We start from the raw sequence: 16790 nt of genomic DNA, 5'->3' as shown, positions 1-16790 counted from the left end.
CTTGTGCATAAAGCAGATGCCCAAAACAATATTTTTGTGGAAAAGAAAATCAACCTGCCCGGGGCTGTGTGGATGTAAATTATTTATTAAACTGAATTTCAGATTTGTAAAGCACAAAAGACTAAATCAAACAAGGCTAGAAAAACTTTATCATCTTCTTCACCAGAACTTTTACAGTTAAGTTGCAACTGTTACATTAAAACTAAAAACTGTAATTTAGTAATGCAGTCATGACAAATGTGGCTAACTTTGCAAGTTGGCATCAAAATAAATGAACAAATAACTTAATCATGATGTGACAGGCTGTCAAAACTGTGCATCCCAAATAGAAGCAATTCTGGTCAAGAGAAAGGAAATCACTGTTAACAGCAGTTCAATTTAGGATCCAAAGGCAGAACATAGACAAGGAAACCAAGCTTGTGGAGATGTTAGCTGAAAATGGCTGAGCCTGAATTGTCTAGTGGAGCATGACGAGTGGATACAGCAGGTATGGCGAAGAAGAAGCTGAACGAGGAAGGCAGACACTATAGACTGGAAGTGATGAACCTGAGGCTCAGGCAAACACAAGGATTAACAGGGTTCAGGCGAACACAAGGGAAACACCGAAGGGCAGAAACTAGGATCTTGGATAAACCGAACGATCCGGCAAAGACTGGAGGGATGAGACGGGGCTTTAAATACTGCAGCTGCCTGTAGGGTAGGGGTTAATGAGACGATGTGCTGCAGGTGGATCGGCAGGGGAAGGAACCGGATAGCCAGTCCCAGCCAGACATACACATATATGGCAGAGAGAGAGACGAACAGGGGACAAGGGGTAGAAGACACAGGGAAATGAGATGACAATTACTGTAGTTATACTTTGCCCTCCTCAGGTTGTCCAAACAGACAGATGGTGAATCGCAGCTTCACAGCAGCTGACTGACAATAAAGATGGTCGGTGAGGATGAATGTGAGAATCTGAGCAGGTGCAGTCGAATTTTTCACACCATTGTAAAAAAAAAAAAAAAAAAAAAAAGACATTAACAGCTTTAACTGATTGACTGATGTCACATCCCTGCACTTTTCACACGTTCCATGTGAGTTTGAATGAGGTGCTGTTCTTTCTCTCTCAGGGACACCAAATCTTTCCTGTGACTCTTTAATCATAACGGTCATTCAGACTCTGACCAGGCGTGATTTTAACTTCATGTGCAGAATGTAAAATAGCACTACCTCAGAGGACCACGGCTGCATTCCAATACTGTAAAGACACATCCTTCAGTTTTTTGTTTTTTTTTTAATCCTCTATTCTCTCCTTTGACATTTCTGACTTTAGTGGCTACTAATGGCATATGCTGTCTTCTTGTAGTCCTCCATATGTAATTGTGCAGCTTTGAAAAGGCTGGATTAAAGACTGGTGTTACAACCCGGACTCAGGGGAAAGCAACATAAAGGATGAAACGCAGTTAGGTCAAACAGGTTTAAGTATATTAGAGTGCAAAGTGTGCTGGCTGAGGGAGAGAGAGAGAGAGAGAGAGAGAGAGAGAGAGGGAGGAGGTGGAGGAAGGGCCTTTTGTTTGTTGGTCTGGACAGGAGGTTAATGGGCTTCCTGAAAATAAATAAATAAAAAAGAGCAGGTACACAGAAACACACCTTAACAGCTGGATATCAAGTGAACACATGAAAGCTGAAATCAGTCACCAGTAAATCTTTGTCAACTCTTCCCTTTGATCCAAATTGGGCTCCACATTAAAGGTCCCATATTGTATGAGGTGAGATGTCAGTGTGTTGTTTGATTATAAAGCAGATCTAGGTTCTATACTAATACTGTGAAAGTATCAAAGCGCTTAGTCCTCAGAGGAATGAACACAGCCTGTATTCAGAAACTGAGCCTTGAAACGACCCATCAGGACCTTCTGTAACTTTGTGATGTCACAACAAAGTGGTCATGGCTGTCAGCGATGCCCTAAAGCCCAAACCACCCTGACCCACCATCCAATCTTGCAGGATTTGGTTTCTCTGAGTCTTTACCTGAAACCTGCTATATATTTTAATTCAATCACTCAGAAAACAGTCAGCCAATAAGAAGAGAAGCTCAGAGTCTCTTCTCCTCTGATTGGCTCACCAACCTGTTGTTACTAGAGCTCCAGAGAAAAGCCTGAGGGAGGAGATTTAAAACTACACTGAGATGGTTTTTGGTTCTTAAAACCCCAAATATATCTTCGCATGGATCAACACTTCAAATAAAACACTGGAAAAGTATAAAATATGGGACCTTTAAATGAAGCTGACAAGAAACAGAAATGATTATAAAGTATTGTTATGACACCAAATGAAGACATATCTCATATTTTATAGGTTATGTGTAAACAAATGTATATTTCTGTAGTTTACCAAAAAGTAATTCTGTTCTGTTATAAAACTCAAATATGAATCAAATTATTGAGGATTTAGGAGAATTATTGATCAGACCTTAGGTCTCATTTCCTGTGTTATTTGTTTGTATTTGTCTTTGTTTCACCATTTATTGCCAGTTGATTAAAAGTATAATCATTTATTTGCTAGAAGAAGTCCAAGACATGATGGTGCATGCAGCCAGATGGCACAGTTCATTTTCTGTGGGTTGCTTCAGGTTACGACTGAGCATAGAACTGAGGAGCATCAAGTACTAACCAAAAGATGAGTTAATGGTGGACTGGTGCAGAGTCAGGAGGGGTAAGAGATGAAATAAAAATGAGTGCACACCTGAGGCAGTTTCTGCGCTCCTGGGACCGGACCGGGTTTTGTTGCTGTGTTGTTGTTTTTTTTTAAATTTTATTTGCAATAAAGCCTTCATCACATTAAACCCAGAAGACTGCTAGTGTTTTAGATGAGTTTGCAAATCATGTGATGAAGGATCTTAACTCATCCGGTCCAGATGAAGACTTCTTTTCTGTGTCATACCCTCGGTATCATCTGTTAGTTAGTATCTTTACAGGCATGCCCTGTCCTGTTATCCTGGTTTCATTCAGGATATGATATAGAACATAACTTAATTATTCATATCTCTGTGTCACTCTAACATTATCAGGTTCATCTGTGGCTTTGCTGCCTTCACATTACAATCAGCCTCTTGTCATCTTTGTCCTGAGGAGCAGCTTTTATTAGGAGACTTTCAAAAGTGCAAACCATATTCTTTTCAACCATATTCATTCTTTTGTTTTTCCTTAATTATTTGACAGAGGGTGTCGGTGTGAATCTTGTAGCAGGACAGGATCTTAGACGGACCGTCATTAACCTGAGCATGGACCAGTCAGCCAGACCAGGGGCAGCGGTGCACACAGGTGTGTTCACCTGCTAAATATCACTGCAACAGCTGCTGTTGTTACATAACTGCAACTGAAACTCGACGCTGGGTTTCATAGATTTTGTGGCTGCCTCTCAAAGCCTGCAGGAGAAAACATCTGGATTGAGGCTGATGTGCTGCCAATATCAAAACTATTACTTGTGTTAAACCGCCTGCTCATTTTATCTGTGCCTCGGTTTTAAATTATCCCAGATTTTATGCGACATAAGGTTACGCATGAGATCCTTCCACGGCAAATGAACCGCGGGAAAAGAGGCAGTTTTATGTGAGAGTCAGTGTGTCAGCTGTTTTAAAACGTGGACGGGGGCACGTTGTTCTGGACGGCGACCACTCCAGCTGGTGGCGCCTGCAAGTTACGAGTCATTTAGTGGATTTCTGAAACATGACATCAGTTCAAAATCAGGTTTATAAGCACAAAAAAAACACGAGACATGAAGGTGATAAAACAATGTTCAGCGTATTTGGAGATGGTCCTCGGTCTCCAGGACGCCATCATTTCTAGAAACACAACCTGCTCTCTTCTCGCCTGCTCCATTCTTATGAATGCAGTCATTCATAATAACAGAAGGTGTCAATAATTCAAAAAGAAGAAAAAAATGATGTTTTTCTTTTCAGTGTTTGTTTGTCCATATACTGTTTTGGCAGTGGGCACCGTGGACTGATAATTAACGGGCGTGGGAGGATTTTGCGCGTGTGATTGCGTGTGTGTCCGGGCGTGTGTGTTTAGCTACGAGAGAGAGAGGGGGAGCTGGTGGATGGGAGAGTGAGAGAGAGAGAGAGAGCTCTGTGAGCAGACTGGAGATCTCGTTCCGGTCCCTGATATTCGGACACTTTCAGCGCAGGAGCGTTGAGCAGAGCAGTAGACCACTACACTTTACTGAGGTCTCTCTCTTCTTCTTTTTCTTTTCTTTTTTTTTACAGATAGCATCTGATCCCAGGCAGGTGCCTGTGTGGACCCGGGCTGTGAGGGGTGGGGGGAGAGAGAGAGGCATGAGGAGCGTGTCACAGACAGCTCGGCTCTAAAGCGGAGCGCAGTTATTTCAGCGGTGCGTGCTGTGCCTCTGTAGCGCCTTCTCCTTCTCGCCTCCACATCTTGTTTTCAGGCTTGAGGAAACTATTAGCCCAAACCCTGCCTGGTATTTATCCGCAGGTGTGACCACATTTATTTATTTATTTTTTATTTTTTTTAAAGTATGACATCAGTGCCGAGCGTGGGCTGGGTTATTCACATATCCAAAGACGGAATACCGGGATACTATAAAGGAGTTAACGGAGTGCTTCTTTTACTACATCGCTGCCCTTTATGAGCAGCGACTGACGACTGTGTTTCTCTCTTTGTGTCTTTTCCTCTAAAATCCTGGAATGGGTGCCCAAGCAACAAGCGACCGTGGCTGCGTGCAGCGGCAGGAGCAGCAGCTCTGCGCACACTTAACCAGGGATAACGCATTGGTGAATCAGTCGCTGAGGTTGGTTTGTATGTTTGTGTGTGCATAAAGGCTCTACCTTGCGGGATTACACGGGTGTTATACCCCGACACCTGCCTTTATTCTCGGGTAAACGGGTGGTTCTCTGCGCTGGATCGAGGACAGGGAGGAACTCGGTTGTTGGATTTGTAAAACTATCCTAAAGTGCCTTGCACCTTGCAGTGGTTCTACATTTTATTTTCCCAGTCGGAGTCTGTGGCGGAGCTGCTTTGATTCAACTGTTCGCGGGAAGGGAGACAGATCAAATCATGGGGAGGCACTCTAATAACCTCCCCCAACTCAAACCATGTTTTACATTCCGGGTGTTGTGGATGGTTCAAGCCTTCCTGGACGTGGCCGGCTCCCAGGAGATTTACGCGCCGCACTCGATCCGGGTGGAAGGCGACGTGACGCTGGGGGGGCTCTTCCCGGTTCACGCCAGGGGGGTCCCGGGGATACCGTGCGGGGACATCAAGAAGGAGAACGGCATCCACCGGCTGGAGGCGATGATGTACGCCCTGGATCAGATTAACGGCGACGAAGATCTGTTGCCCAACGTCACCCTGGGCGCCCGGATCCTGGACACCTGCTCCCGGGACACATACGCGCTGGAGCAGTCGCTGACTTTCGTGCAGGCGCTCATCCAGAAGGACACGTCGGACGTGAGGTGCACCAACGGGGAGCCGCCGGTGTTTGTCAAGCCCGAGAAAGTTGTCGGGGTCATAGGAGCGTCGGCCAGCTCGGTGTCCATCATGGTGGCCAACATACTGCGCCTCTTTCAGGTAAGGAGCCGAGAGTTTGCGGAGTGTCTCTGTCTCTCGTCCTCGCTGTCACTCTGCGCCTCTGACAGACACACATCACCACGGTCAGACACAAGCTTCACCTTCTTATGTAACTCTACATTTCTCATGCGGGGGACTGAGTGGAGCCAGGTTCAGCTGCAGCTGGTCTTGTTCCACTACACTTACTGACCACGATACCCACATCCCATTTGCAACGGATTCCTCTACAACAGACCCCCCACCCCCAGCCCCCCACCTACCCACCCACTCACTCTCCAATGCATTGCCTGCAGTGTGAGTCTGTGGGCTGGTTTTTTGTGGAGCAGCCTCTCGCAGTCGTGTGTGGCGTGGCTGTGAGGCTGGGTCAAGTTGGCGCAGCAGGTGTGGTGACTGTAATGAATCCCGCAGAAGTGCACTACAATAGCAATAACTGCAAATCGCATGTTTCTGCTGAAATGATCCCAGCAGTGGTCAGAGTGTGTTCCTGTTCCCTGCGGGAACAAGTACCAACCTGTGCACATACCCTGGTATCCATAAGACACAGGAGCCAGTTATTTCATTCTCATCCTCTTCATTGATGCTGAGTCAAACTGGTCAGACGCGCTGCTGGGTGTTGTTGGGGGTTAACATCATTACTGCCAATCATTATGAAAAGACTGCTGTTGTTTGACTCGTGCTTTATCAGAACCAGGAGCAGAGCTCAAGCTGTACTTCAGTTTCAAGTTCACCCCCGTGATTGGTGTTTGTAGTGGCGGGAAGGTGTGTTGAGTGACGTCAGAGATGCTCTACGTGATGATTCATGATTTCTTTCCTATTTAACTCTTGAATGAATGTGAATCTTTCCGTGACTTGTGTTTTTTTATGTGTTTGTGAATATTTATCGGCTGTATTTTGATGCTGTTAATCAGTGCATCACTTATGGTCAGTTTTTATTAATTAATTGACTCATTATAATAACATAGTTCTATTTTTTTTACATTTAGTTGCAGTTTTTCTCTTACTAAAATATTCTTATTCCATTTGTTGCTTGTATTTAGTGTCGTAACAATGTTTTTTCTGTTGCCCTCCTTTGAAGAAAAGGTTTTTAATCTCATCAAGGCTTTTTACCTGGTTAATTAAATACAAATGAATTAAGGCATGAAATGGATCTGGCTGATCCAGACGTCCTTAAAGTAAGCTTTTAGTCTAGAGGATGAAATTTAGATCCGATCAGACAGACACTGAAGACAGAGAGAGAGGGAGAGAGAGGGAGAGAGAGAGAGGCGTAGGTGCAAGAGACATGAACAAAAGCGCATACACACAGTTTATGAAGTGAGCGAGAGAGCTAAAGTGAAGACGTGAGAGAGAGGGAGGAGTGGTAGCTCCTCGGCTCTGTCTGCATGTGTGTGTGACTCTGCTCCTGTTCCTCCCTGTTTTATTTTCTGCCTCTTGTTGAAGAAATCATCCTTCTCTCCTTCGTCTTGCTAATGCCCCCACAACTCTTTACAGAACTCTGGATATGTGTCATAATGAGAGGGGATTACTTTAAGTTAAAGACCTCAAACAGTCCTGTCTTTTTGAGTAAATATCATAGACAGTCACTTTGCTCCACTGTGATTGATCCTGGTCCCATGTTATGGTGTTTATTGCAGGGAAAACAAAGTAATTCTGGCCTCTAGACCAAAAGTCTGTGATACTCTGCTGCTAAATAACTGCACTACATCACCCGTCATACTGGGTGAATGAGGTGTTGATTTACTCTTTAAGTCCTACATTTATTCAATTCTTCAAAATCTAGTATGACGTACGTTTCCCTGACACGTGCACAGACCTGGCATTCAGTTGTGTTTGCTTCACTGAGGACGTGGGGTCCATTTTAACTTGGTCTCTTTAAAACTACGACCTTCAACTGAATGAAATCCAGTCACTGTCCCGTCATTTTATGGACAGTTAAAGATACTTTTTAGTTATTTATTTATTTCCGAGCCACAGCTTAGTAACTTTTGTAAGCTTTGCAGAGCTTTGGCTTTCAGGCCGGCCTAACTCTCACCAGTGGAAAGCTGATTTTGAAAAGAATTTAATGTCCAGGAAGCTCCAGAATTTAATGGCGGCTAAGCTCCGGATGTTTTTAATAACAGTCACTGAAAGGTTCTTTCACACTGGGGGCTGAAAGTGTTTCTTCTGTCCCAAATTTTTCAGGGCATGCCGTGAGACGATGCTGACTTTTTCCCGTCCATATTGTGTGTGCATGAGTATGCATGATTGCCTTTTGTGATATTAAATTCTGTAGAGTTTTCCACAAGTGAAAAGAATGAATGAAATCAATTCTTACAGCCTCATTTGTCCATGAAGCCCATTGGATTATCAACAAGTCCTCCAATTATAAGTCCATATAAGTCGTTTGTCCCTGTAGTTTCTGATACAATCCTTAACGGGGCACCAGTGGCAGGTGTATGGGATGTTCATCGTTGCCACGGCGACGATAATAAACGTGGTTAAGGTTGTGGAACGGTCGCAGTTTCATTACATTTAGAAAAACTTGGGAACTTAGGAAAAGACGGTGGATAAAAGAAGCACTTCCTTATGGTTTCGAGGACCTTTGTTGTCATGGTAACAGAAATAAACGCAGTTAAGTTGTGGGACTGTCGTGGATAAATGAAACAAACTGTCAGTTTCAATCAGTTTGAAGTCTGAGTTAATGGCAATGTTAACAACCTGCCAAATAATTCAGCTTGTATCAGACTCACTTGAATTCGTCTCTCACATAAAGGTGCAGAGGAGATTTGTGCAGGTGGAGCTGAGCGGTAAACGGCTCAGACAATGATGGAAAAAGGGAGGTGTGGTCATCAGACAGCCAGGAAGCCAAAGCTGGTTTCTGCTTCCCTGCAATGCAACACTGAGTGGAATGAAATGGGTGGGGGGGGGTAATTATTTTCCCCTGTGATAGAAAAGTCATCTGTTCCACAGCTGTTTTCACTTCATTACACCCCTGATGTTCATAAATGGCCTAGTTGGCATCACAGTCACACAACAAACACATTAAGGCTTCACTCTCTGGACTGCCAGGTCAGAGCCTACAAAAAGGTTTTTACTGCACATGTCGGACCGTCTTGCAGCAGTTAACGGGAGTGTTTACCTGATGAGCGGGAAAGCCTTTTTTTTTTTTTTTTTCCTCCCATCCTCTCATTGTTTAACGATACAGTGTTTTTTTTTTAATCTTTTTTTTATGATTTCTGTGGCCAAAAATACCAGGGTTAAAAATCTTGGCATGGCATTAATGAAACTTTAATTAAACAATTATAGAGGTCACCATCAATATCCCAGCAGGCACTGCACATCGATGTAACGTCAGAAAGACGTTAAACTTTGGTTGACGTCAAAACCAAATATTGGCTAATTGATATTGTGATGTTTAGCAGATGATGGGTTTTATTCTTACTAAAATGTTGGTCTTTTATAATTCGAGACGTCAGCGACGAGATATTTCCAAGACGTTGGATTTGGTTACTTAGCAACAAAACATCACCACCAGCTATCGTCAGTATTCTACTGAAAAACTCTTAGAGCGGAAACAATAAGTTTAAGTTTTTGAGCCTGGGAAATTATAATAAGCTTTTTTTTTTTTGAGAGAGAAAATAGTTCGTCAGTTAATCAAGAAAAATAATCAGCAGATTACCTAATAATGAAACTAAGTGTTAGTTGTAGCCCTGCAGCCAGCACACCTCTAATCATTACCTGCCTCACGCCGTTTTTCTCACATCTCATCAAGTCTTTTTACTTCCCCTTCTTCTTTGTCTTGTTTACCTCTTTCCCCGTCTGTGTGTCTTTCCCTTCCTTCCCCTCCCTCTCTCTGTGGGTGTGCTTCATTAGGCCATAACACCGGGCGACTCAGCACAGGTGCACACCGAGGAGAAGCTCCAGGGTCATTAAACTCCCCCTGTCACGGCACATAATGGAGCGTACCCCCTGTGTTAGCCATAAATTTTAGTGAGCATGAGAGCATAATGAAAATAGAACCGCTCCCCATCCCTTCTCCTATAAAACAAAAGAAAGAAATAATAACGCGGCTGCACAGTCGCAGCAGCTTTTAATGAGTAGGGGTCTTGTTTTTAATCGAGAGGGTGGGAGCGCCACATCATTAGAGTGGTGGGTGGGGGTTTGGGTGCTTTCAAAAGATAAATCATGATTGGATATGTTTTGTGGGAGTGGTGATGGGAGTTAATGGGCGGGATGTAAGCCACAGCTCATTAGGTACATACAGTGTATTATGGCTCCACCATATGTGACGATATTAATGTCGATAATGGGCCGTCGGCGCTCGTGTTAGAGAAAACACATGTAGGATCAGGATTTCTTTTTCCACTCACTTCACCGAGAACAAGGGACGCGACTTGGTTTGTTGCTTCTCTCACATTACGAGACAATTATACATTTAATTATGTGGCGATTACATTAAAAGTGCGAAGCTAAACCCAGCAGGGTTTTTCTTTTACATTTGACAGTAGATTACAAGTAGACTTTAGGATCTGAGGGAAAACACTGGAGGTTGGTTGGAAACATTTGGCGGGATCACAGATGTGTCAGGTGGTTTATAACCGCGGTGTAAAGTGGGGGGAGATTTACTAAGCCTGTTGCAAATTACCGTAAGGGGCACCGAATTTTAGGCTAATTTTATAGAGCGGGTATTTACTGAAAGTACAGATGCTGCAGTTCATCTGATTTGCATGAAGCGCAGATAAATAGGATCTGATGGCCGCCTGCTGCGACGTGTTGCACGTGTCTGGAGAGCAAAACAAAGTGCCGTATGCCGCTGAAATGATTAATGGATTAGTCTATTTTGATCATCAATTTGTTATTTCAGTAATAAAAATTGCTTGTTTTGCTCAACATTCAAAACATTCAAACTTTAAGACCCTGGCAGCAGGTTCGAAAACCGAGAACCTTATTGCTGTGGCGAGAAGAGGCGACACCACTGCACCACCTCTCTTTTGTTATGTTATAATTCAAGTATCATTTTATTGACAAAACAAACTCATCGATTATGTGAGAGCATCACCGGCAGATAAATCAGTCATGGGAGTAAGTGATATTTTTGGAACTGGAAGTGTGTGTTCATCTCTTTGGAGTAAATGTGAGGAAATATCAGTTGATGTCATCATCAGCTCAACAAAAAAAAAAAAAAGATCAGAGTGAATGAGTCATGAAGAGTCAGTGTTGGAGGGTGTAACTGAAGCGTCTTGTTTCCTGCGCCTGAGATAAACAGATGAAAAGTATCAGTAGCTGCTTCAGTGGGATCACGCTGGACAAGCAGGAGGTCACCGAGGGAGACAGGAAGGTGAAATCATGAAAAATGACATGTTGTATTTCTGCTCTTTCATCTTGTGTTGCTGCGTAGAGAGCTCTGGTAAAGTTACTTTATAATATTTCTCTCTCTCTCTCTCCGTCTGTCTGTGTCTCTGCTGTGGTCTCTCACCCAGTGCAGCAGATTCTCCACCTGCTTCTCTCAGGTGTGAGTTTTCTGCTGCAGTGGTCACTCCGCGATGATAAATCAAATACAGTATTTGTATCATTTCTGTTGCCTCCTCTCATATTTTGTGCCTCCGAGCAAGAGCACCTTAAAATACATACTGCAGCAGACCGAACACACCGTTTCCCAGCTGTGCCACTTTTCTTCCTTTTAGTTCTCCAACGTTTTCACATCAAGGAACATCTGAACTAACGCAACTAACCCAGATGTCATCGTATCTGGACTTGGACCTATATAACCTATAAATGAACTATTCAATTTTTGTGGAGGTGTTTCTGTTTTAACCGAGGCAGCTTTTCCAGCCTGCACAGCACGATGCAGAGAGGGGGATAAACACACAGGGGAGAGACCAGGCAAGAAACAATATCAGATAAATAAGTGGGTAAAGTGGATATAAGAGGGAGAGAAAGAGAAAAGGAGTTGTTACAATGTGCTGAGATAGTTGATAAGAAAAATATTTGAGACTGTGAGGATGTGAAATGGAGTTTTACAAAAGGAAGGAAGAGGGAAACTGAAGCTTCACTTTTTAGGCTTATTCATCTTTGTAAATTTAAGCACTATAAGATTCACATTTTTCAAAAGCTGCCAGTTTTGTGCTTATTACAGTCTGTGTTTTTCTCGAAATGAGAAAATAACATTTATTATTAACAATTATTATTAGAGAAGTTATTATTCAGAATCCCCCCAGCCCACCCTTTGCAAGCCGGAATTTGTGTCCAACTGGATGTTAATAGTCCAAAGATAATGTGAATGTTTTCTTTATTTTTTTATTTTTTTATTTTTTTGTCTGACCACACTTCAGTTCATAGGAAAACAATACTTTCAGTTACTGACTCGTGCTCGCTCGCTGTGAGCTGTTGCATGCTGGAGGTTACAGATACCGGTTTACCGCGGCCAAGTCTGAAATTGCAGTTTAAAAAAAATAAGAGTGACGGGAAAATAACCAGCGTTTCCGACCACAGTTTTTCATCCTGGTGGGGGGGGGGGGACAGGCGTCAGAAGGAGTGTTTAAACTGCATGACAAGAAGATTCTCCATTCAAACCGAAACAAATCCTGTTAGCCACCGTGGCTGTGCTCCTGCAGGAAGGACAGCCACCCCGGCTGCTCGCTCTGCAGCGGAAACCCCTTTTTACTGGGCTCAGAAAATAAAACGGCGATGATGTTGTTTAAAGTGCTAAATATTAGACCTGGGTCAAACATTGTTTAAATAATACTGTGAGAAATATCCCACTGGTGGTTAAATTAACATAATCATTGAAAAACCAGAGAGTTTAGCACATTAAAAAGTCTTGCACGTATAATGATCATTATTAATCACCTCACAGGAGAAAGGTCCCTGCGGGGTGAATCCCTGGAGGTGGTTTGTGTCTGGAGGTAGCGTGGGTGTCCTCTCAGTGCTGCAGGTCCATATGCAGGTCAGGAGCGTCACACACTAAAGGAGCCTTTCAACTGTGTTACGTAAAGGATTGTGTAAGTTCATGTCGCGCTGTGTGAAACTGTGCAAAGAATGAAATACGAAGGAGTATGTGAGTGCAAAGAAACGTCATCAGCTCATGTCAATCTATCTGCAACGTTCCAAAAAGTTTTTGAACTGCAGCAAAGTAACAAACAAGCTTTGGCCACGGTGCTGAGAGTAGAGTGAGCCGCGGCTCGGAGAGAGGGAAAAGTGTTTGTGTCCTCTCAACATTAAGATTATTGAAAAATGTTGCTCCGCTCGGTGTAAACTGTATAATTTCATGTTTTACGCTGTCGTTCGGTTCGCAGTGGTGGGTCGAAGCTGCAGTCACATGGTTAATATGAGAGACTAAATCCTCCAATGGTGGGTCCAGGTGGGCGGGGTTTGGGGAATGGCTGAGAGCGGTGACATAGTTGTGACATCACAAAGATACAGAAGCCCTTACGGCTTGTTTTAAGGCTCAGTTTGTGAATACAGGCTGTGTGTGTTTCTCTGTGGACTGAGGCTTTGATACCTTCACAGTATTAATTAGAACCTAGACCTGCTCTATAATCAAAAAAGGCATGGACAATACAATATGGGACCTTTAAACGACCTCATGAATGGGTTTGTCGCTCAGTCTCCTGTCTGTCAGCATTTTTTTTTCGACAATTGGACAGACTTTTGACTTGTCCAGGTTGTTCTTTCGCCTCTTGTGCGGTGCATGCTGGGATACTGTATGCTGCAGGGCCCCACGAGCCTGAGCAGGGAGAAGCAGCTATAAATGATTGAATCGATGAAGCAATTTGAAGTGGATTTATCTGACACTCTGAAACTCCTTGATGTGGACACTCCTTCCAGACAAATCTGCTAATTCTATTTCACGCAGCATCTAACCGAACCACTGACTTTGAGTAAAGGCTTTGCCACTCTCTGGGACTGCATTCTATATTTTTGGGGCACCACACAGACTCATAACTCTTAGATACACTTTTTTTTTTTTTTTTGTTGACCTACATTCATTGAAGCGCCACAACAAGAGCGCTGATTCATTAAAACTACCGTGGCGTTGGTTGTAGGTGCCCATCATCTTGCATCGTTGCTTTCCAAACACTTCCAGGTGGGAGTGGAGCCACGCCGCAGGTGCTGCAAGAAGATAAAACCAGAATCAGAAGGGAAGCAATCAGTTTCACTTTTGAGTTTTGTCATGATGCAAAAAAAAAAAACACCAAAGAGACAGTTTGAAAGGATTTTTGTCTTGGCAAACTTTGCTGGAGGAATTGTCCCTTTACCTTACTGAAAACAAGAAAAAAACTGCCGTTAATGAATATGAATGATTTCACTTCCAAAAAGCTACAAAACTTCTCTGTATGAGGCTGCATTATGTATTAAAAGCAATATCCAATATGATCATTCCACACATCACAGTGTTTTGTTAATGAAGTCGCTGCAGGACTGGAATGAATCATATATCATCCAATATCACAGCCCAGCTCCTCTGTTATTATAACTGGCAAAGTTTTTGCAAAGTGTAGAAGTGAATAATAAGAGGAACAGAGAATCTGCAGGTGTTGGAAAGTCTTTAAAAGCATTAAATTTACTGTAGTTTCAGCCTTAGGCGGTAATGTTAGTTATGAAATGTTTCTGCATGTGACTGCGTCTGTCAGGAGACAGGGAGGTCGTCACTTCACAATGGACAAGTCTTATTACAAAACTTAAAGCGGTTATAATCGATATGTCGACAGCTGGTGAACATGGTGGAGCAGTCAGCAGCTCGAGAGCCACATATTTCCCTCAGGAGCCGGTGGAGAAGAAGAAGAAAAGCAGAGCTAAAAGAGGAGGGAACCAGGCGGACACGAACACTTATGGATGACCGACACGGGTTTAAAAAAATCGGTTGAGCGTTAACTCATAACAGTAAACAACAATCTAGATACTGACCCCAGGTATTTGCTTTATTAAAGAATTGTGACTAAGATACGGAGTGGGAAACTTTATACTATAAAAATCCACTCGTCAGTGCCCTCTGGTGGACAAATTATGTAATCAACTTCCTTTTTCATACATTATATCGAACCCAGCATTTCATAGCTCCGCTGCAATTGCTTGTTACTTATCAACAAACATATACACTGGTACAATGTGTCTGTGATAGTATAACATTTGATTTTTCAGCGTAGCTCTAACAGTCGAGTGGACAGACAACCCGGCGGTTACTCTCGAGGAAGCAGCAGCAAACAGACACCTCCCTCTCAAGTTTTTCTCTCCTTGTTTCCTCCCTCCCTCCCTCCCCATTTCGACCCTCAATCCTCTCGCGGCCGCCTTACAAAGCTGCAACCCCTCGCATTCTATTAATCCAGCAGCCAGGAGAGAGAGCGCTTCCACTCTCAGCCGCTTCTCCCCTTGTCTTGGGGCGTCTCTGAGACGCTTCTCAGCCTGTCACAGCTGCTCGGGAAGCCTCTTTCTCCCCGCTGTCCTTGCTAAGTATAAAAGAATTGCTGTGGTGGACTTGGTCAGCCCTCTGAGACGCACGCAGCCGCCCATCTATTACCGGCAGAAAAAAGCTCCTGTGGGTGCAGACACTACTCAGACTCTGTTTCCTTTGTTAGTTGCTGCAATTTTAGATTAAGAAGCCTTGATTCAGCTTGTTGATACTGATTTTTACGACAGTGCAGGTTCACATTTATTTAATTCAGCGGTTCTGAGTGGTTTTTCATCCTTGGGCTTAAATTGAGCAAATTAACTGTCACCGCAGGACAGACCACTCTAAACATAGATTTAAGCTCAATACTTGCTGCTGTCTTTTCTCCCTCCGACACACGTCATACGACTGGCCGAGGATTTAGAGGATGTGTTCCTCCATGACCACATTTCATCAGCAAAAACATCTTTATGTTGGTTTTATGTGAGAGTGAAAGCAGCAGTTGACGTTGTTTCTGTTATCCATGACTGTTCGACAGTTATTATTGTAACCGTGACAACAAAGACTGTCTAATGTTGAGGAAGTACTCATTTTAACCCAAATCACAATCTTTTCCTAAACCTATCCAAGCCATGACCGTTACTGTAGTAACCATGGCGACGGAGGTAGGTACGCCGATCGCGGTACAGTCTGCGTGTTTATTATTGAGTCCAGGATGTCTTTATGCTGAGGATGTTTATCGATGCTTGATCGAGGAATCATCATGATGTCACTTCAAATCTGAAGCAGGAACCCCTGAGGAAAGTCTTTATACACTTAGAGAGAGTTAGTGCAGCAGCTGGGGCACAGAGACCTTGGGCCTCACCCTGACCTTTCACCCTGAGTCAGTCATTCTTTAGGTGGACAAGAGAAACTTCCCTCACACTAACGATGGGTCATTGAAAAAAACGACTTCTATGGTTGTTGTGGGTGGAGGAGTGACTGGGCCGCAGTCTGCCTGACTCATGGCTCAACTTTCCGACAGAGCAGCTGCATGTTGAACAACGACGATGAGGGGAAACCCAGTGCGTTAAAACAGGGACGGCAAAGCATCCCGGCCGAGCGTCTGTATGTGATGACGCATAATGATCACAGCTCATGAGCGCACACCTGTCCAGACCAGGTGGCAATCATGACGTTGTAATGTAGTAGTGTATGTAGTACTTATGAACAGACCTCACAGACAAAAGAGGTTCAGGGGAAGAATACAAAACTGCTCTTGCGTGAATCAATGTGTCTTTGAGTTGTGATCTGGCTGACATGAGACAGCTGCTGCTGTAGAGAGGTTGACCAGCAGTGAGCAGTACCTTTCAGCCACTAATGTGCAAAGTACAGCTGTCATGAAAAGATACTAGAACAGCATTAAAGTGCCTATATATGGACCTTTCTGTTGCATTTTGATAAGCCATTATATTGTCTTATTATCTCATTAGCTGACACTGCTGCAGGAAGAACTGCCGTGAGTTTATTAAAGACTATTTAAATGTGATCCTAGAAATTCTTTGTTAAAAGCTCTCCTTGCTTCAAACACTGATCAGTGACAAATGAAGCTCTTTCTACTGTTATTCTCATAAGGGACTTTTGATAAGAGGAAAAAAAAAAGTCAGAATGATTTTTTTTTTTTTCCCAGTGAGGAATTACCCCAGCGAAATGAATTTGCATGTTGTTTCAGCTGCTGTTTATTTTAACATATATTAAGAGCTGCTGCAAAGCCGTGCTTCCAGGTAGCCTACAGGCCTCCATTTAATTTTGGGTGACCACCCACAGTTCCAGAGACGCGCCGTTGCGTATTCAAAGAAAAGCTAGTGTGCCAGACT

General features: G+C 43.4%; 1 protein-coding gene across 1 annotated transcript in view; it reads left to right on the top strand.

Moving 5' to 3' along the window:
• The first annotated feature begins 4134 nt into the window (after positions 1–4134).
• Positions 4135–16790, top strand: part of grm7 (glutamate metabotropic receptor 7) — a 263044-nt gene continuing 250388 nt past the window's right edge. The window contains exon 1 of the mRNA XM_023394638.2: positions 4135–5570. Coding sequence (XP_023250406.1) covers positions 5058–5570 — 513 coding nt within the window. The 5' untranslated portion in view covers positions 4135–5057. The remainder of the gene's footprint in view (positions 5571–16790) is intronic.

Source organism: Seriola lalandi, unplaced genomic scaffold, assembly GCF_002814215.2.
Source record: "Seriola lalandi dorsalis isolate HSWRI2012SDOR001 ecotype SW California unplaced genomic scaffold, Sedor1 jcf7180002054951, whole genome shotgun sequence".
Taxonomy (NCBI): Eukaryota; Metazoa; Chordata; class Actinopteri; order Carangiformes; family Carangidae; genus Seriola; species Seriola lalandi.
This window is presented reverse-complemented; position numbering and strand designations above follow the sequence as displayed.